We start from the raw sequence: 21,493 nt of genomic DNA on the forward strand, positions 1-21,493 counted from the left end.
GGCCTATCAGGCCAGAGGCCTACCTTGCCCACTGGGAGTGAGGGCTCACTCTACCAGGGGCATGGCTGCATCAGCAGCCCTGGCGAACGGGGCCTCTCTAGCAGGTATCTGTAGAGCTGCAAGTTGGGCTACGCCTAATACATTTGCTAGATTTTATAATCTGCGAATGGAACCAGTATCTTCTAGAGTCCTGATCGTCAGTTCTTCGACTCAGGAGACTGGCAGGGTGTAGAGCTTGCTACCAGCGCCGCTCCCCCCTTGGGTTGTTATGCGCTTATTCATGAACTCTGGACTACCCTTCCATCACATAAACACTTTACTTAGTGAAGTCCGGCAGAGGAACTTGCTATTAGAACTCATTATGTGGTAGGTTCCCTTGAGTGAACTCTTGTATTGGGTTAGCTCCACATGTAGCAGCTCCTTTTGAGGCCCCATGTGTGTATTCTCCACTGTATTGTCCTTGAGGCTCAGTGTTCCCCTAGACAGACATTCTGTCGATAGGTTCTGGGTTTTGGTAGATCTCCCCTGACGTGGAGCCCACCTCAGTACCTTCCCTATGTGGTACTTCCTCTGTAAGTCCATAGGTGGATCTTCACATGTTACCTCCCCATCGGGTAGGATGTGATCTCCTTAGTGCCTTTTTCCTCTGGGGGAAATAGTCACTGTCCCAACATTACTACCAAGACTTTTCAGCTGTTTATTATGGTGAGTATTATTATGGGAAAAGGCTCCGGCTGAGGGGACCTCAGCCTCTATGGTGACTCTCCCGGATGTTGGAGAGTGAGGTCTTAAGTCTTGGGCATTGGAAGGTTGCGAGGAGGAGAGGTGCATTTGGTTGTGACACGCTGGCTTGTCAACATCTGTGCCTCCGTGGACTCGTGATGCAGTTCGGCAGTTGTGGCGTTTAGTATAGGGAACCATAGTGTTGTACACTTGACACAACGTCGAAATGAATGACAGAAAGGGAACGTCTCGGTTACGTATGGTAACCCTCGTTCCCTGATGGAGGGAACGGAGATGTTGTGTCCTTCATGCCACAACTCCGAATTGCCTCTGAGTGGGTTGAGACGTTTCTCGACTCCTCAGAACAGAACGAGTGAGCAGATGCTATGCTGGCCTATTTATACCCGGATGTCCGGGGCGTGGCCAGCCATGCAAATTCTGCACAGCCAATTTCATTGGCCTTTTCTCAAAGATGTCAGAGGTGTTTGGGCTCCCAAGAGCGACCCCTAGTGTCGTACACTCGACACAACGTCTCCGTTCCCTCCATCAGGGAACGAGGGTTACCATACGTAACCGAGACGTTTCACCTGCTGGATGTTAAAGACACACGTCTAGTCATATATAATCTAATTAAGCCAGTAGAGCAGGGATTCTCAAACTTTTAAGTATTATATTTTGTGATTTCATTCATTTTTAATAAGCATTCTATTTTGATTTTGTTTTATTTTAAAATAATTCATTTCAATTCTACATATTTATGATTTACTTAATTTTTAGTATTTCGTTATTCATTTAAAAAGACTTTTATAAATTATACATTTTTGATTGTGATTATTTATTTATTATTTTACATTTTAGTTTTAGTTCATTTTTAGTATCTTATAATTGTTTGTATAATTGTATTTTAAAATGATTAATTTTAATTTTACACATATATGATTTAATTATTTTTAGTAAGTGTTATATTTTGATCGTTTTTATTTTAGAATTATTTATTTAAATTTAAAATTTTTATGATTTCCCGATTTTTGATTTATTTTTTATAGTTTTTACGTTTATTTTATTTTACCGTTTGGTTCAATTGTAGTATTTTATTTTGATAGTTTTCAATTCTACTTTTTATAATTTTATTAAGTTTTTACTATTTTTTTATTCTGAGTTCATTATGATTTAATTTGTAGTATTTTATTTTGATAGTTTTTGTGTTAAAGGTATTTAATTTTATTTTTTACATTTTATGATTTAATTAACTTTTTAGTAAGTGTTTTAGTATTTATTTTTATTTTACATTTTTAGGATATAATAAATGTTTACTAAGTGTTTTATTTATATAATTTAAATTTTAAAACGATTCATTTAAATTCTGATGAATTCTTTTTATGATTTAATTTAAATTTTTATTGTTATTAAAAATTGTCTTTTGAATATTTAGTAAGTGTTTTATTAATATTTATTGAATTTCAATTTACATTTTTATTAATTGTTAGCTTTTCTCATAAACCCCCCTCACTGTTCAAGGGAACTTCAGTTTCACCGAAAACCAGAATTCAGCACAAAGTTCAAATTAGCCTTTTCAGTTCTTAGAACACATGAAAGCTGAATATGAGAAATGTCTGTTTCAGACGTCAGCTATCACATCGCAGTGAAAACGGGTAACGTCAGTGGAGGAAGTTCAGACTCTAAAGTGTTTGTGAAGTTCTACGGTGAGAAGGGAGACACCAGCAGAATGATGCTCGTGGTCTCAGACAACAACCTGCGCAATTACTTCGAGGCGGGCCGGGTGGATGTTTTCACCGTCGACACCGCTGACATCGGCCAAGTATGTGCGCTTTCCTAACAGTACTGTATTATATTTAACAGACACATATTAAACCACCTCATAAACTCATGAAGATGTTTTTCTCAAATCTAGATCAACCGGCTCCTGATAGGTCACTCTAATGAAGGGATGCGTGCTGGCTGGTTTCTGGACAGCGTTCAGATCATGGTGCCAAATCACGGCAAACACTACATGTTCCCCAGTCACCGCTGGCTGTGCAGAGACGAGGCTGATGGGAAGACGGAGGTGGAGATTTACCCCAGTGAAATACTGGACGTTGAACAATGTAAACGCTCATGCTGTTATTATATAGCAGATCCCTGCTGAAAACACACTGCAAACAAATTTTTGCCTTGTTTGCCTTGCCTTGGTTCCAGTATATTCTTAAATCAAGATGCATTTACTTGAGAAGCAAAATGACTTAAGATATTAAGTTTTGGGTAACACTTTGTTCCATCATTACTGAATAACTACACAAGAACACACGAGTAATGCAATATTAGCACTCTAGTAACTACTAGTATCTAACAAGAAATCTGATTGATGAATTAGTAAGTAATAGTGCTTATTCGAATGTGGTATTTCACTATTAGCTAATCAGTAACTACTATTTTTTCATACCTCCAAGAACTAATAAGAACTACTGTATACAGGTTCATAATTAATGTGAATAATACATAATGTATAATTAATTCTAAAGTGAAGATCATGATAACACCCTAGTAATGACTGATATCATTGTAAGCTTTTGAGGGCTCTGTAAAGTATTGGATAGTAATTATTTAGGTGTTACTACATCCTTCTAACGGATGTGATGTGATAATGTGATAACTCCCTAGTAATTACTGAAGTCATTGTAAACTTGTGAGGTTTTTGTAAGATTCTGGTTAGTAATTAATTTTGCTAGATTTGGTAAACCTAAATAATTACTATCCAAAACCTTACATGTATCTCAAAAGCTTTTCATTTTAGAATACTGATCCAAGTAATTAGTAGTTCCTTTAGAAGGATTTGGTAATACTTGAGTCATTACTAGTGGGTTACCATGATCTTTACTCTAAAATTAATTATGCATAATTCATATTAATTATGAACCTGTATACAGTAGTTCTTAGGAGTTCTCTATGATATATATATATAGTAGTTATTGATTAGCTAATAGTGAACTACCAGTTTCAATGAGCTCTATTACTTACTAAATTGTTAATCATATTTTCTTGTTAGGTAGTAGTAGTTACTACAATATTAATAGTGCATTAGTCATTTGTTCCTGTGTAGTTATTCACTAACGACGGAACAGTATTCTAAAGTGTTGCCAAGTTTTGTTCTATTAAAAATGTATCAAATTTATGCTCAAAACAAGAACAGATATCTGCCAATGGAGTCAGAAAAATAATCTTATCGGATATTTTTCTTCTTTTAACCACAGAAGAAACCACAAAGCAACATTCTAAAACCTCTCAAAGCAAATTAAATTTATTGTTCTGATCCCAATAGCAGATACTTCTTTTTTTCTTGTTTTAAGCATAAATTCTATAAATTTTTCAGAAAACAAGACTTAAGGCCAGATTTACTAACAGCTTGCGCCAGCGCAAACCGTCTTTTGACGGCGCTGTTTTGGAATTGCCTTGTTTAGTAAATCTGGCCCTTAATATGCTTTTGTGTGTCTTAAATCAAGTGTCTTGATTTAAAAATGTTTATATATATATATATATATATATTATAATAATTTTTTATAGTATTGGAATAATTTTTGCATGTTCTTGTATTTAGAAGCATGAAGTACTATTTCGTTCTTTTGTAATTGTCCTGTAGTGATAAACTATGAGATCACGGTTGTGACGGGGGACGTCTTTGCTGGTGGCACAAATGCCAATGTTTTTATCCAAATCTACGGAGATCAAGGAAAGACGGAAGTGCTCCAAATCGCCAGCAGGTCAAACAACTATGAGAGAGGAGCAACAGACATATTCAAGGTATTGTCAATGTCTAACCATCATCATCATCACACTCACTCAGTGTCATACTGATCTGTGACGTCTGTGCAACAGATTGAGGCTAAAGATGTGGGGAAGATCTTCAAGATCCGCATTAGCAATGATGACTCGGGCGTAGGAGCCGGATGGTACCTGGACCGGGTGGAGATCAAGCGTCTGATAATGGCCATGGTCCCCAAAGAGAAGAAAGAAGATAAAAAGAAGAAGAAGAATAAGAAAAAGAAGAGCGAGGAGGATGAAGACGAGGAAGGCGGTGAGGAGGAGATGCGTGAGGTGGTCTTGACCTACTTATTCCCCTGCGATCGCTGGCTGGCTTCTGATGAGGAGGACGGAGAGATGGTGGTGGAACTTCTGCCAGAGGACAATGAGGAGCTGGAGGGTACAGACACCTACCAATGTTTGATCATGCGGTTCTGTTAACTACGTTTGACTATGTCAGTCATCACTAGACTCTAAAACACACTCAAAATAATGAAGCAACTGCAAAGCAACACTCTAAAATCATTCAGAGTAACCACATAGCAAAACTCTAAAACACTCACAATAACCTACAGTAGCAACTGCAAAGCAACACTCTAAAAACACTCAGAACAACCTAGAAACGGCATAGCAACACTCTAAAAACACTCAGAATAATCTAACAACTGCATAGCAACACTCTAAAAACACTCAGAATAATCAAGCAACTACATAGCAACACTCTAAAATCCCTTAGAACAACCTAGAAACCACATGGCAACACTCTAAACCACTTAAAATAACCTACAGTAGCAACTGCACAGCAACACTCTAAAAACACTCAGAACAACCTAGAAACGGTATAGCAACACTCCAAAAACACTCAGAACAACCTAGAAACGGTATAGCAACACTCCAAAATCACTCAGGAGAGCCTAGCAACCACATAGCAACACTCTAAAACACTCAAAATAACCTACAGTAGCAACTGCAAAGCAACACTCTAAAAACACTCAGAACAACCTAGAAACGGCATAGCAACACTCTAAAAACACTCAGAACAACCTAGAAACGGCATAGCAACACTCTAAAAACACTCAGAATAATCTAGAAACTGCATAGCAACACTCTAAAATCACTCAGAGCAACCTAGAAACGGTATAGCAACACTCTATAACACTCAGGATAGCCTAGCAACCATATAGCAACACTCTAAAAACACTCAGAACAACCTAGAAACGGTATAGCAACACTCTAAAATCACTCAGAACAACCTAGAAACGGTATAGCAACACTCTAAAATCACTCAGAACAACCTAGAAACGGTATAGCAACACTCTAAAATCACTCAGAACAACCTAGAAACGGTATAGCAACACTCTAAAAACACTAAGAACAACCTAGCAACCACATAGCAACACTCCAAAATCCCTAGAACAACCTAGATATTGCATAGCAACACTCTATAACACTCAAAATAACCCACATAGCAACACTCTAAATCACTTAAAATAACCTACAGTAGCAACTGCACAGCAATACTCTAAAAACACTCAGAACAACCTAGAAACGGTATAGCAACACTCTAAAAACTCTCAGGATAGCCTAGCAACCATATAGCAACACTTTAAAAAATTTAGAACAACTTAGAAACGGCATAGCAACACTCTAAAAACACTCAAAATAACCCAGCAACCATATGGCAACACTCTAAATCACTTAAAATAACCTACAGTAGTAACTGTATAGCAACACTCTAAAATCCCTCAGAACAACCTAGAAACTGCATAGCAACATTCTAAAACACTCAGGATAGCCTAGCAACCATATAGCAACACTCTAAAAACACTCAGAACAACCTAGGAACTGCATAGCAACACTCTAAAAACACTCAGAACAACCTAGAAACTGCATAGCAACACTCTAAAAACACTCAGAACAACCTAGAAACGGTATAGCAACACTCTAAAATCACTCAGGAGAGCCTAGCAACCACATAGCAACACTCTAAAACACTCGGAACAAACTAGGAACTGCATAGCAACACTGTAAAAACACTCAAAACAACCTCGAAGCTGCATAGCAACACTCTAAAACACTCAAAATAACCCAGCAACCACATGGCAACATTATAAAAACACGCAGAACAACCTAGAAATGGCATAGCAACACTCTAAAAATGTTCAGAATAACCTAGAAACTGCATAGCAACACTCTAAAAACACTCAGAATAATCTAACAACTGCATAGCAACACTCTAAAAACACTCAGAATAATCAAGCAACTACATAGCAACACTCTAAAATCCCTTAGAACAACCTAGAAACCACATGGCAACACTCTAAACCACTTAAAATAACCTACAGTAGCAACTGCACAGCAACACTCTAAAAACACTCAGAACAACCTAGAAACGGTATAGCAACACTCTAAAAACACTCAGAACAACCTAGAAACGGTATAGCAACACTCCAAAATCACTCAGGAGAGCCTAGCAACCACATAGCAACACTCAGAACAACCTAGGAACTGCATAGCCACACTCTAAAAACCCTCAGAACAACCTAGCAACCACATACCAACAGGGGCGTGTCTACGTGGTGGCCAGGGGTGGCACCGGCCCCCCCTGAAATTTGGCTGGCCACCCCAGGTGCCCCCCCTACCAGATGTCTTGCCATAGGCTTGTTTTTAGTACATTTCTAATTTTAGGCGGTTTCTATAGTGTGATCTTAATGACAATGTCGAGAGCGCATAATGTTACGCGATCCATGTGCGCGAGGACGAATCTCTCCACTCCCAAGCGGATTTCCTTCACTCACACAAAACTGGACGTGTGCTTTTAACATACATCGTTCCGCAAACCACAGAGAATACCTTAGCAACCACATGCAACCAGTTTCAACACTCTAGAATTAAGGCAGTGAGTTTTACATGGGAAAACACCACTAATATTTCTTTCAGATTTAAGAATCCAGTGTGACATTAATACTGGTGTATTATAGTGCACAAATCACAGATTACAGCTGCAGTATCATTGATCAAATCATGGTAAATACTTTCTTTTTTTAATAATTCATAATCTGTTCCGCCTCAGAAAACACATATGAGGTCCACATCTTCACGGGAAACATGATGGGGGCCGGAAGTGATGCCAACGTGTTCATAAACTTCTACGGAGAGAACGGAGATACTGGAGAACGACCCTTGAGAAAGTCCAGTAATCTCAACAAATTTGAACGTGGACAGGTGAGATGAATGACCAGATGAACGTCCAGTCATCGAAGGCAGGCAATCTGACACGATCCCTCATGTTATTCACAGTAGATGTAGTCGTATAGTCTTACTCATCTGTTAATGTGAGCCGATCAATTATTTACCGCACACATCGAATATGCTCCTCTGAATCGAGGCCACCCTGACAGATCCAAGCTGACATCTTGCATGTCATTGTTTTCTTCATGCTTGTGGAAGTAGATTCATGGTTATGTGCTGCTTCAACTTACAGGAGGACACGTTCTCCATCACAGCTGTGGAACTGGGGCCTTTGAAGAAACTAAGGATCCGTCACGATAACAGCCATCAGTCAGCCTGGTACCTAGACAGGGTGGAGATCGTGGACACCAAAGATGACAACACGTGAGTTCACTCAGACTGATTCCTTAGACTCTGGCCTGACACAGATATCAGAACAATCTAGAAACCGAATAGTAACATCACAGAACAGCCCAGCAACCGCTTAGCAACACTCTAAAAGCCCACAGAACAGCCCAGAAACTGCAAAGCAACACTCTAAACCCCTTCAGAACACCCCAGCAACTGCATAGCAACACTCTAAACCCCTTCAGAACACCCCAGCAACTGCATAGCAACACTCTAAACCCCTTCAGAACACCCCAGCAACTGCATAGCAACACTCTAAACCCCTTCAGAACAACCCAGCAACTGCATAACAACACTCTAAAAGTCCACAGAACAGCCCAGAAACTGCATAGCAACACTCTAAACCCCTTCAGAACACCCCAGCAACTGCATAGCAACACTCTAAACACCTTCAGAACAACCCAGCAACTGCATAGCAACACTCTAAAAGTCCACAGAACACCCCAGCAACTGCATAGCAACACTCTAAACCCCTTCAGAACACCCCAGCAACTGCATAGCAACACTCTAAAACCCCTCAAAACAACCCAGCTACCGCATAGCAACACTCTAAAACAATCAGAATAACCCAGCAACCACATAGCAACACTATAAAACACTAAATATTACCCAGCAACCCATAGCAACACTCTAAAATACTCAGAAAAACCAAGCAACCACATAGCAACACTGTAAAATTCTCATAATTATTCAGCAACTGCATAGCTATACTCTAAAACTTTTCAGAACAACCCAGCAACCGCATAGCAACACTCTAAAATACTCAGAACAACCCAGCAACCGCATAGCAACACTCTAAAATACTCAGAATAACCCAGCAGCTACATTAAAAGACACAGATATCACTTCAGGAAAACGGATCACATGAAGATCTGCATGTGTCGATTTATTAATGAGTCTATTGTGTGGAAGCGCTTAAACACAGAAACGTAATGAACGCGTCTCACGTCTAACTCTTCATATCGGCTTACGCTCAGGTATTACTTCCCCTGTAACCGCTGGCTGGCGGTTGATGAAGATGATGCTCAGATTGCGCGAGAGCTCGTTCCTGTGGATGAGGCCTTCATGAGGAAGGACGAGGATGAGGAGGAGTCTGGGGCCACACTGGGTTTGGAGCAGAAAGGTGAACAAAACACAGTGTCAATGGCAAATAAAATTAGTTTTATGTCAAAAGCAGATCTAAAAATATATTACATAGGCTTGAATTATTAAATGTTGCTCAATATGAACTTAAAATTAAAATTTGAACAATTTTTTTACAAATTGAAAATGCATCTCAGCAAATTCTCTCGAGAATCCAATGATCTCTATACACATTAATTTTATTGCTTTGTGCTCTTGTTGAAAAGAAAATAGTTGACACAGAAGTATATACTAGATAAGTTGGGAGAACTTTGTCTAGCTGGTTTATGGGTATCTTTAATAAAATGTGAATAATCTAAAAAAAAAAAATGTTGTTTGTATGATTTGTGTTGTTATTTTTAATTAAATAATAAATCTTATTCCCCAGCGATTCACCTTGTAACTGGAACATTTTTGCTGAAATTATAATGAAATCATATCTACTTCTAATTTCAGTCTAAAGCAAACGATTGCAAATTTAATGAAATGTGATCAGTTTTGTCTGTCAGTCCAAGTACTTATTATTATTTAATTTATTTTCTTCTTATTCTTTTTGTTTTGTTTGTAGCAATGTCGACAACATACACATTGAGGATCAAGACTGGAGAAAAGAAACACGCTGGAACAGACGCCAATATCTTTGCGATTCTGTATGGAGAGAATGACGACACAGGTGAAAATACACGCAATCACCACTTTGAATAAATATAGAGCGTTCTTCACACTATCCGCTAACTATTCGCAGCTTTTCTTGGTTTCTTTCCCTCTATCCTCATGAACTGAACAGGACTCATTAACCTGAAAGCCTCTAAATCACACAAAAACAAGTTTGAGAAAGGAATGATCGATGAATTTATCGTGGAGGCCGTTGATCTCGGAGAACTCCAGAAATTGAGAATTGGCCATGACAACTCAGGTGAGCATTAAATGTGACCGAAAGCCCGTCTGAATGTGATCACACACTGAGTGACAGCTGGGTTTGAATCAGGCTTTGTTTGGACAGGATTCGCTCGACTGCCTCTAAAAGCTTCTTGCAAACAGTTAGCAACCTGTCTGGTATTAAGTTGCTTGGCAACGGTACAGAAACGCTCCAGTCACATCGCTCTTAATGGCAGCTGTTGTTCTCGAGTCATTGGGAATAAATCACAAATAAACCTCTTACATTCCTGGACAGCAGTGATTGAATTGAGATCAAACTTTGCTTATGTTTCTCCCAGATCTCAATCTGGAGTTTCAGAAAAGATCTCAGTATTATCTGAAACTGTGCTCAGATACGCTATATTGCCAAAAGTATTGGAACCCCCCCCCTTTCTAATGAACAGGTTTGACCACTTAAGTAATTTCCATGAGTACAAATCTTAATGTTAAAGCATATAATGATATTCTAGGGAATTGTGTGCTTCTAATTTTATCCACCTTATTCTTCAACACGGAAGTAGGCCGTTTTCTGTGAATGTGCAAGATTTCCGGTTCATTAGCTGCCGTAGGGAAATAACGAGAAGAATAACAAAGTGCAGTAAACGGTAAAACTGTTTGCACTACAAGCCAGTTTGTTCATAATTAAAGGGTTAGTTCACCCAAAAATGAAAATTCTGTCATTAATTACTCACCCTCATGTCGTTTCAAACCCGTAAGACCTTCGTTCATCTTCGGAACACATATTAAGATATTTTTGATGGAATCTGAGAGCTGTCTGACCCTGCATAGACAGCAATGCAACTGAAAGGTTCCCAAGTCCAGAAACGTAGCAAGGAGATCGGTAAAATAATCCATGTGACATCAGGGGTTCAACCGTAATTATACGAAGCTACGAGAATACTTTTTGTACGCAAAAGAAAAAAAACGACTTTATTCAACAATTCCATTTTGGAGAATATCCGCTGGAAGTAAACAGCGTATGCTGTTCTGTGTCAGCTGCTCACGCCGGATCTGTTTCCTACGTTGTTGTGATTTGATCTGAACGGAAACAGCGTATCCGGCTCTGGACTTGGGAACATTTCAGTTGTGTTGCTGTCATTTTTGGGTGAACTAACCCTTTAAGATAATACATTAAAATAATATGGTAAGACACACCAATTTGCGATATCAAGCAGCAAAAAGCTGTTTTGCACAGCTAAAAATAGCTGGATGCAGATGGGACCCATTACATTTACAAATGGCCATGACCACTCTTAACGGGAAAAATAAGGTGGATAGCAACAGTTTGGACAGGACCCTTTTCTATTCTAACATGACGATGCCTCTGTGTATAAGGCAAGGATCAAAAATAAATGATTGATTGAGTCAGTGTGGAAGAACTTGACTAGTCTGGTGTGACTTTAAATGCAGTCCTTGAGCCAAAAACTCATCAGCAAACACCAATGACTTGTACATATAGTATATGGACAAAAGTATTGGGACACCCCGAACAGAAAAAGGCACTTCCAAAACTGTGGTAACAAAGATAAATTCATGCATTTAAATATTGTATTTCCATCTCTGTTGCAACAGTTTTGGAAGTGTCTAAAATGACTGCACCCATATGTACAAGTCACTGGTGTTTGCTGATGAGTTTTTGGCTCTAGGTCTGCATTTAAAGTCACACCAGACTAGTCAAGTTCCACACTGACTCAATCAATCATTTCTTTTGATCCTTGCCTTATACACAGAGGCATCGTCATGTTAGAATAGAAAAGGGTCCTGTCCAAACTGTTGCTATAAAATTAAAAGCACACAATTCCCTAGAATATCATTATATGCTTAAACATTAGGATGTGTACTCATGGAAAGTACTAAAGTAGTCAAACCTGTTCATTAGAAAGGGGGGGTTCCAATACTTTTGGCAATATAGCGTATCTGAGCACAGTTTCAGATAATACTGAGATCTTTTCTGAAACTCCAGATTGAGATCTGGGAGAAACATAAGCAAAGTTTGATCTCAATTCAATCACTGCTGTCCAGGAATGTAAGAGGTTTATTTGTGATTTATTCCCAATGACTGGAGAACAACAGCTGCCATTAAGAGCGATGTGACTGGAGCGTTTCTGTCCAAACTGTTGCTATAAAATTAAAAGCACACAATTCCCTAGAATATCATTATATGCTTAAACATTAGGATTTGTACTCATGGAAAGTACTAAAGTAGTCAAACCTGTTCATTAGAAAGGTGGGGTTCCAATACTTTTGGCAATATAGTGTATATCTAGATGACAGTCAGAGTTTGCAGTCTCAATGAGAACTCAAGTGCTCTCCTCTGAACGTTAAAGCGTTATACTCTTACTACAACACAGCTATTGGCTCATTTGGGTTTGTTTTTATTTCTCCTAAGTAATTTTAAGAGAAACATCTGTAAGAAAGCTCTTCATTCCCGAGAGCTTGAGCCATAAAAGAGCAACATCTGAGCAATAAAATAGACATCTTGGATAGTTTCCTCTCTAGCTGGACTGTAGCTTTACTCGCCTGTATTAGCAGGAGCATTAATGGAGATGATTGGGTCTGTGTTTTGCAGGAGGGTCGGCTGGATGGTTCCTGGACTGGGTGGAGATCAATGCTCCTTCTCAAGGACAGAGGCTTCGTTTCCCATGTGGCCGCTGGCTGGACACAGGAGAAGACGATGGAGTTGTTGTCAGAGATCTGTATCCAGCGGAGCTACAGACTGAACTTTACACGCCATGTAAGAGACTGTGAACCGCTTTGTTTACAGCCAAAGGACATGCAGTGAATTAAAAAGAGATTATTTGCTTTCATTGAACACTCTTTGGCATTTTTCTTACAAAACAGTAATAGATTGTATCCCAAAAAAAGGCAAAGTTCTGATTTTCTTATTCGTTTTTTTTTTTGTCTTGTCTTGTACAAATATCTAAACATTCTTAAATCAAGATACATTTACGTCCGTAGCAAAATGACTTAAAATATTAAGTCTTTCAATTATATTAAATGAAAAAAAAATTTTTTTTCAAGATATTCAATTAAATTTTTTTTTTATCAAAATTAAGCAAATTTATGCTTAAAAGAATAAGTGGAATAACTGCCAGTGGGTTCAGAAAAATAAACTTAATTCAAAGGAAAAAACAAGAATTTTTATGACACCATTGGCAGATTTTTTTTTCTTGTTTTAAACATAGATTCACTTAAATGAGAGAAATAAGAAAATCATTTTTGCAGTGTATTTTAACAGTAGAAGTTTAATGTGAAAACATCTTTGTTTGGATCAGTGTTGTTTTAGTATTTATTTTAGTAGTTTTTATTTGCTGTTTTCATTTTAATTTTAGTCATTTTATCAGTTAGTGCATTTTTTAAATTTCTTTTCGTTTTCCTGTGCATTTTCGTCATTTTTATTTTTATTTTTTTTAAATATGTTTCTATATTTCTATTTTATATCTTAATATATTTAGCAAATTATTTTGGTTTTATTTATCTTAATACATCAAGTTAAACTAAATGAAAATGTGAAATGTTGCCTTGGCATCTAGCTGAAATAAAATACGTTTATTTTTATAGTTTTAGTTAACTGTAATAATAACCCTGGTCTGGAGTGCAGCATGACATCACAGATGAAGAAACTGCTCTTAAGTTCTCACATTTAGCTTTATATGAATATAAAACAGCCAGAGAGGTTTGTGTGCGTGTGCTTTATCTTTGGGTGAACGATCCCTGTAAATAGATTTGAGTAATTGTTTGTGTCTTTCTCCTGTAGTCGTTCCCTATGAGATCACCACCTGCACGAGTGACGTGTTCGCTGCGGGGACGGACGCGGATGTTTTCATCGTTCTGTACGGTCAGAAGGGTCTGTGTACGCAGCAGAAGTACCTGTGTGTGAACAAGAGAGAACGACGCATGTACTTCGAGAGATCAGCAGAAGACATGTTCATTGTAGAGGTGAGCATCAGTCGGTCGTCGTTATACAGCGCAGATGCGCTCTCTGTCAGTCAACGCTGTGCTTTCATTTCTCTGCCAAGCTGGAAGACATAGGGGATGTCATAGAGAAGATCCGCATCGGACACGATAACCAAGGGACGAACCCCGGCTGGCATCTGGACAGAGTGGAAATCAGAAGACTTTTGAGGAAAGGAAAGGTAACAGCGTTCAGATAATATGTGACCCTGGACTAGGCTTGCCGTGATAGACGGTGCTGATGGTGATACCGGTGTTAAGCCGCAACACCGGTTACGTCACTTGCCCACCGCGGCACCGACCCCCACCGTCGTTTTGATTTTTTATAGTAATAAAAATAATTTAGTTCAGTAAAAGAACAGACACTACAATTAACCAAATATTGTCCTATCCTAACAAACCATACAGCAATGCAAAGCGTTTTCATTCAGTTTTCACATGATGTATAAATCTCAATTTCAAAAAATTGACCCTTATGACTGGTTTTGTGATCCAGGGGTCACATATCAATTTAACTATAAAAATGAACATGAAAACCAGATTAACAATTTCATTATAGAAAACTATACGCAAAATATATGCCAAAATATTTCAGGGACAATGCATTGTCACACTGAAAATGAAAATTAAATGATTTCATTTTATTTTCAATTTTGGCACATATTTTGTGTATAGTGTTCTATAATGAAATTGTTAATCTGGTTTTCATTTTTATAATTAAATTGATTTATTTAAAATTGGCAGATAATGCCTTCCATAACCATATACCAAATATAAAGCTGAAAATAATGCTGTATGAACCATTTATGTTAAGCATGGTCTGTTATTCTACTGAGAGGTTTGGAAATTCGAGTCTGGAAAAGTATGGAACTTTGAAAATGGAAAACGTGTAGGAACCCTGAGTGAACCGAATGTTCTCCAGGGTTCGGAGACGACCATCTTCCCCTGTGAACGCTGGCTGGCCAAGTCTGAGGATGACGGCGAGACGGTGAGAGAGGTGGTGTCTTCTGAGATCATCACGGAGAAGCTGCTGAGAGACGGGACGCTCAAACACAACGAGGTCGAGGTGGAGGATGCTCTGGAGAGTACGTGACTGTCGTACTGTACAGTATTAGGATTTCAGTCCATTTATTTATTTATAAAGCACAAATAGACACAAATATCCAGCTTTTTCCTATGCCCCATGATGCTATAGGAATAACTTCTGTGAACAATCAGCAAAAGATTCCATCATTTTGACAGATAACAAATATTGCTTTAGAAGGGCTGGGTTTTAACACAAATTTCACAATTTGATTCGATTATGCTTCACAAGCTTGCGATTCGATTCCGATTCGATTAAATTCAAACTCGATTATTACATCATGTATAGTACATGGCTAATTTTCTCAAGGAAAAAAAATCTCTCAACTAATGCTGTAATGTAATGTAGTCATTTGGTGCTACATTAATATTGAAGCTTAAAATTGTTTTAAAAAAATATAAATAAATATTATATTATTAATATTATGTAAATAGAAAACAGTAGTGCTGTCAAACGATTAATCGCATTCAAAATAAAAGGTTTTGTTTACATAATATATGTGTGGGTGTACTGTGTATATTTATTATGTTTATATAAATACAAACACATAGAGTATATATTTTGAAAATATTTACATGTATATATTTATATTCATATAATTTCTATTATATATAAATATATTTAATATACAAACAACTGAAATATATACATGCATGTGTGTGTATTTATATATAAATAATAAATATACACAGTACACACATATATATTATGTAAACAAAAACGCAATTAATCGTTTGACAGCACTAAAAAATATATTTGTTCAAACATAAATCAAATATTGAAGAGCAGCCAAAAAAATCATAATGAATATGCTGTATGGTGCATACATTTAGCAAAATTATCCTCTCTAGAGTTAATTTCTCTTGCTGACTAACGAGTTTATGATCACAGAATATGTTTTTTCTGAGGTAATTTAATTGTGACGTTACTTGACATTGTTTACAAGCTGTTATATTGACGTCTTTGCGCGGTTGAAACACTGATTGAGCGATTACATGAGACAGGATACGGATTTCGGTAAGTTGTACTCGTTCTTTTAACATACCTTCGGATGTTCATTCATGTTTATTTTGTGCTATAACTTGTATTAAAGCGGAGGAGACATTTAGTCACTCCGCATTAAACGGCATTTATTATTTGAATATTGCAATAAAACGGACAGAATTTGAAATCTCAGACTTTGGTTCATATCAAAAGTAACAAAGCACAAAGCGTATTGCGATTTATTGAATGGGAGGCGCTGTACAATATTCTGTTTATTAACTGAAAACAGGCTAGACTAATTGATTCTTGGGATTTAAGAATTGATATCATCTCATAAAAATGAGAATCGATTAAAATCGAGAAATCAATATTTTTTTTTACCCAGCCCTAGTAAACACTGCAAGTAGGTATTAGAAGTGAAAGAAAATTAGTATGTGTGTAAAAACAAACCTGGAATGAGACGTGAGGATTTGAGGAAAAACGAGAGATGCGTAGTGCATTCAGTGAATTATTAATGGGATATATCGTAAATTAAATGATATATCTTTTTTTGTTTGTTTTTTTTTGCTTTAATTTATTTTTATTTCAGGTTTAGTTGTCAGTTTATTTAAATTTTAGTACTTCAGTATTTTAATATTCAACATTTTTAATTAATTTAATATTATTTTAAGTACTTCACTACTTATTTTATTTCAGTTCGTCGCCAATGCAACATTTCCAATTTTCATCATTTTTAAATTTACATTTTTCATCTTACATTTAGTCATTTAGCAGATGCTTTTATACAAAGCGACTTACAAATGATGACAATAGAAGCAATCAAAACCAAAATCTTATATTTATATTTTATTTCTGCTTAATTTCACTTGACAAAAACAATTTTTAATAGGTTTCAAATACAATTAATATTCAGTTATATTATCAAGTTAATGCACTAACACTAATGGATGAGAACAAAACATGAACTGAGTAATGACTGTATTGTCTTCTGTAGAGCTATTTTACAGCTGAATTGAATTTGTTTCATAATTTATGAATTTCGCAACAATAACACTGTTATTTTTTTCTGTTTCTTACTGTGACAGTGCTTTATAATAAATGTGAAGAATAGTTTTAGTTAACAGTAACAACACTGACTCAAATAAACACATTTCAGCTGAAAATGCATGTTAGAATTCATGTTGTGGTTTGTTTTCCTTTATATCAGAATATTCTTGAAAGGTTACAGTGGTGCATCACACTTGTTGTCGATCATTAACACACATGCTGATGTTTCTGCAGCTCACACGTATAAGGTGTCGGTGAGGACGGGGGACATGCACGGAGCCGGCACCGATGCCAATGTGTTCCTGACCATCTACGGAGATCTGGGAGACACCGGAGAACGCAAGCTCAGCAAATCTGAGAGCAACGGCAACAAGTTTGAGAGAGGAGCCGTAAGCACCATATACTCATAGTTATTGTTATATCTTTCTTGAAAGACATTTCCTTGCCAAAGCAAATATGCCAGCTATAGAGGATGATGTAAAACCATCTAGAACAGCAGTTCGCAACCTTTTTGACTCCAAGGTCCAATATTAGTCACAATAATATGAATATTATTCATGTTCTTCAGGGATACTGCTCTTATTAATTAACCAAGGAATTTACTAGACATTTTTAACAGTATTATTTATCTTATTATTTTATATTTTAGAGCTTGGAATAACTAGAAAAATGCATGTTCATTATAAAAATGCCCATGAAGTTATATGAGTTTATGAATTTCACTAACTTATAGGTCAAGAAATCTTTGGCTTTTTCAAATATCCAGAATCCTCAAAAAAAAAAAAAATTTTAAATAAAAAATAAAATACATTTTGTTGAGAGGGTGAATTAAAATAAGAATTATGTTGATTATTTTAATGTGATTTTGTCTTTTTTATATAATTTTAAGTCATCTTAACACCCCTTGGTTAAGAGTCTCTGATGTAGAAACAGGTTGCACAAACGCAGCTTATTTCTAGATTTGATGAATAATACAATAATTTTGTTATTTTAGTATCAGTGAGTATCTATTATACTTTTTAGTAATATTTAGATTTTTATTTTTACTTTTTATATTTTGTTTTAATATTTTAAATTTTTATTTTTTCATGTATTTTATTTTTTATATTTTAATTTAAAGTGTTATTATTTTTTGTTTTGTTGCATCAAGTTACATTACATCAAGTACTATGAAAATGAAATGAAAAATTGTTAATTTTATTTCAAGTGACAAAATTTTCTAAATTATAATATCTTGTCTTCTTATCATTTTTATTGTCATTAACAAAGTGCTAATTGATGCAAAAGCCCAAACCTAGTAATTACCTATTAATAACCCTGATAATACCCTTTTTATCTGAATTAGCAGAAGGAAAGTCAGTTTATTGTATAGTGGTTTCAATTTAAAATTAAAAGGCACACATTTTTACATTTTTAAAATAGCTTCAGAACAGTTTTATAGCTATTAGAGCTGTGACAATGAAAACACATTTATGTAGAAGAAGGAGATATTATCATCCATAAAGTCTATCAGACGCTCCACTAACCATCAGACCTCATTTAGAGGAAAAACAAAGCAGGGCATCATCAGCACAACAATGAAAGCAGCAACGTTAGCCAGCTCCAAATCAGCATTTCAGGATTCACAGCAGCTGTTTGTGTGCAGGTTGACAAGTTCAGCATTGAAGCCGTGGATCTGGGTCAGGTCTATAAGATCAGAATCCAGCATGATAATTCTCTGGCTGGAGCTGACTGGTATCTGGATCAGGTGGAGGTGGTGGATGTGGAGACAGAAGAGGTTTACATGTTTCTGTGTGAACGCTGGCTCTCCATTAAGAAAGAGGACAAGCGCATCGAGAGGACCTTCTTTGTCAAGGTGATGGAAATCTCATTCATAAAAACTAGGGCTGTCGATTTAACTTGTCAATTAATTATGGAATAAATAAAGTGTTAAAATGCATTTAACACAGCGTCCCATCCAGTTTCTGATGAACATGATGCAGCGTGATGGAGCCTATTAGAATGCAGTTATATGAATCTAAAATTCAAGAAATGAGTGCAAAATATCACCCTCTAATATGTGACCCTGGAGCACAAAAGCAGTGTTAAGTCGCTGGGGTATATTTGTAGCAATAGCCAACAATACATTGTATTTGTCAAAATTATCAATTTTTCTTTAATGCCAAAAATCATTAGTGGCCCTTATGACTGGTTTTGTGCTCCAGGGTCACAAATAAATACATTTTAATTAAATTGCATTATTTAAAAATACAATTGTAGCTCTAGAGTGTTACCTATGGCTACGGTTTTATTAATGCAGTTGTCTGATTGATTTTATAGACTCAAGCATTCAGAAATCACGCAAAAGAAAATTAAGCAGTTTTACTACGATAAAACCATGGTTCATTTTTGTAAGGGTTGTGATGTCCACATGTTTTTGTTGAAGAAATTATAGAAGCTGTTGCATTTCTATTCTACCAGGCCTTCGGCGCCCTTTACAGGCATTTGTAATAATATGTAATGTACATAAATTGTTTTTTTTTGTATTACATTATGCATTTTAGCAGTGTTATTCAACGAAACCATATAATTGTTAATTAACCAATCATTATTGCCTCATAGTTTTTATATAATGCATTTTAAGTCATTTTAAAGGATGTTGTTGGCTTAGGTCTGTTTAAAATATTATCTTAATACGTCTTTGTAAACTATTATTTGAAGTAACAAAACCATGGTTAATTCATGGTTACCGTAAACCATGAATTCATTGGTTTTATTCGTAGTAAAACCATGGCTAATTTTCGTAAGGGAACATGGAAACTCAGAGAGAATATTAGATGCGTTGTTGGTGGTTAAATTATTACTGACATTAAAACACGTTATTAACATCAACAGCCAAAAAAGTTTCACAGGATTATGAAATGTACCTGAAAGTGATGCACAGGCTTCATCTTCTTTTTCTCTGTGCCGGATTGCTGATGTCTTTTCACACGTTTAGTTGTCCATCAATTATGATCATTTGCATTCAGCCACAAACATGAGGTGCGCTTTTGAACGAATCGAATGAGCCAAATATTCAGTGATTCATTCGTAAAGACAGGCATTTCTTTTATTTCTGAATGAATCACGAATGTTTAACGAATGAATGAATGTATTTTAAACTCATTAAGACATTTAGACCTACTGCTGGTTTTAGATTTATATTTAGAATATCATTAAATTTAAAAAACAAAAATCAATATTAAATGTTGAATCAAAATATTTCTTTCTAAATCTAATTTTCTGTAGTGTCTATTCAATGTTTTCTTATTTAACACAATAATGACTTTAAATTATTTTTTGAGGGTCATTTCTCAGCACAAATTGATTTGCGATGAAGTAATTGGCACTTCATGTAATTAATTAGATTAAAATGTTTAATTATCCCTAATAGAAACTTAATGAAATCGTGTCGATGTCGTGTTTTTCTGTTAGGGATACGAGGGTGAGAGGAACCCTCAGAACGCAAAGAAGAACATGCAGAACTCTAAAGCAGGTCTTGACAGCAACATGAACAAGAAGAAGAAGAAGAAAAAGGCTGTTATTATGGAGGAGGGTCCGAGTAAGATGATGCTTTATTCCAGTGATTCATTCTGAAGTCTCAGACAGACAGAAATGGGTCGTTTAATGCTCAGCATCTGTGTTTTGGCAGTGATCCCGTACCACTTCACAGTGTCCACCGGAGATGGTCATGACGCCAGCACCACCAGTCGGGTTTACGTTATCATCATAGGGCCCAACGATTTAGAAACGGAGCGACTCTGGCTGGATCTCACTGACGGGAAGACATGCTTCGCTGCGGGAGGAATGGAGCACTTCATGTGTTATGGACTAGACGTGGGTGAGATCAAGAGAGTTGAGGTGAGACTCTCGTGTTGTTTGTTTTAAACACATCAAACAGAGGAGTGAACATTTACACTATTGTTCAACTTTTTAATGTTTTTGAAAGAAGTCTCTTCTGCTCAGCAAGGCTGCATTTATTTGATTAAAAATGCAGTTAAAATTGTGAAATATTATTAGAATTTAAAATAGTTGTTTTCTATGTGAATATCTGTTAAACTGTAATTTATTTCTGTGATCAAAGCTGTATTTTCAGCATCATTACTCCAGTCTTCAGTGTCACATGATCTTCAGAAATCATTCTAATATGCTGATTTGCTGCTCAAGAAACATTTCTGATTATTATCAGTGTTGAAAACAGTTGTGCTG

At 36.4% G+C, this 21,493-nt stretch overlaps 1 protein-coding gene across 1 annotated transcript in view; it reads left to right on the forward strand.

Moving 5' to 3' along the window:
- loxhd1b (lipoxygenase homology PLAT domains 1b) overlaps window positions 1-21,493 on the forward strand; it is a 60,724-nt gene that overhangs the window by 24,732 nt on the left and 14,499 nt on the right. The window contains exons 16-32 of the mRNA XM_016517740.1: window positions 2,346-2,542; window positions 2,636-2,828; window positions 4,358-4,518; window positions 4,594-4,918; window positions 7,592-7,743; window positions 8,003-8,133; window positions 9,135-9,280; window positions 9,848-9,952; window positions 10,067-10,195; window positions 12,767-12,931; window positions 13,955-14,136; window positions 14,217-14,333; window positions 15,074-15,236; window positions 17,501-17,655; window positions 18,912-19,121; window positions 20,720-20,846; window positions 20,937-21,145. Of these exons, the coding sequence (XP_016373226.1) occupies window positions 2,346-2,542; window positions 2,636-2,828; window positions 4,358-4,518; window positions 4,594-4,918; window positions 7,592-7,743; window positions 8,003-8,133; window positions 9,135-9,280; window positions 9,848-9,952; window positions 10,067-10,195; window positions 12,767-12,931; window positions 13,955-14,136; window positions 14,217-14,333; window positions 15,074-15,236; window positions 17,501-17,655; window positions 18,912-19,121; window positions 20,720-20,846; window positions 20,937-21,145 (2,867 nt within the window). The remainder of the gene's footprint in view (window positions 1-2,345; window positions 2,543-2,635; window positions 2,829-4,357; window positions 4,519-4,593; window positions 4,919-7,591; window positions 7,744-8,002; window positions 8,134-9,134; window positions 9,281-9,847; window positions 9,953-10,066; window positions 10,196-12,766; window positions 12,932-13,954; window positions 14,137-14,216; window positions 14,334-15,073; window positions 15,237-17,500; window positions 17,656-18,911; window positions 19,122-20,719; window positions 20,847-20,936; window positions 21,146-21,493) is intronic.

The sequence above is a fragment of the Sinocyclocheilus rhinocerous genome, unplaced genomic scaffold (genome assembly GCF_001515625.1).
Source record: "Sinocyclocheilus rhinocerous isolate Xijiao unplaced genomic scaffold, SAMN03320098_v1.1 scaffold493, whole genome shotgun sequence".
In the NCBI taxonomy this organism is placed as follows: domain Eukaryota; kingdom Metazoa; phylum Chordata; class Actinopteri; order Cypriniformes; family Cyprinidae; genus Sinocyclocheilus; species Sinocyclocheilus rhinocerous.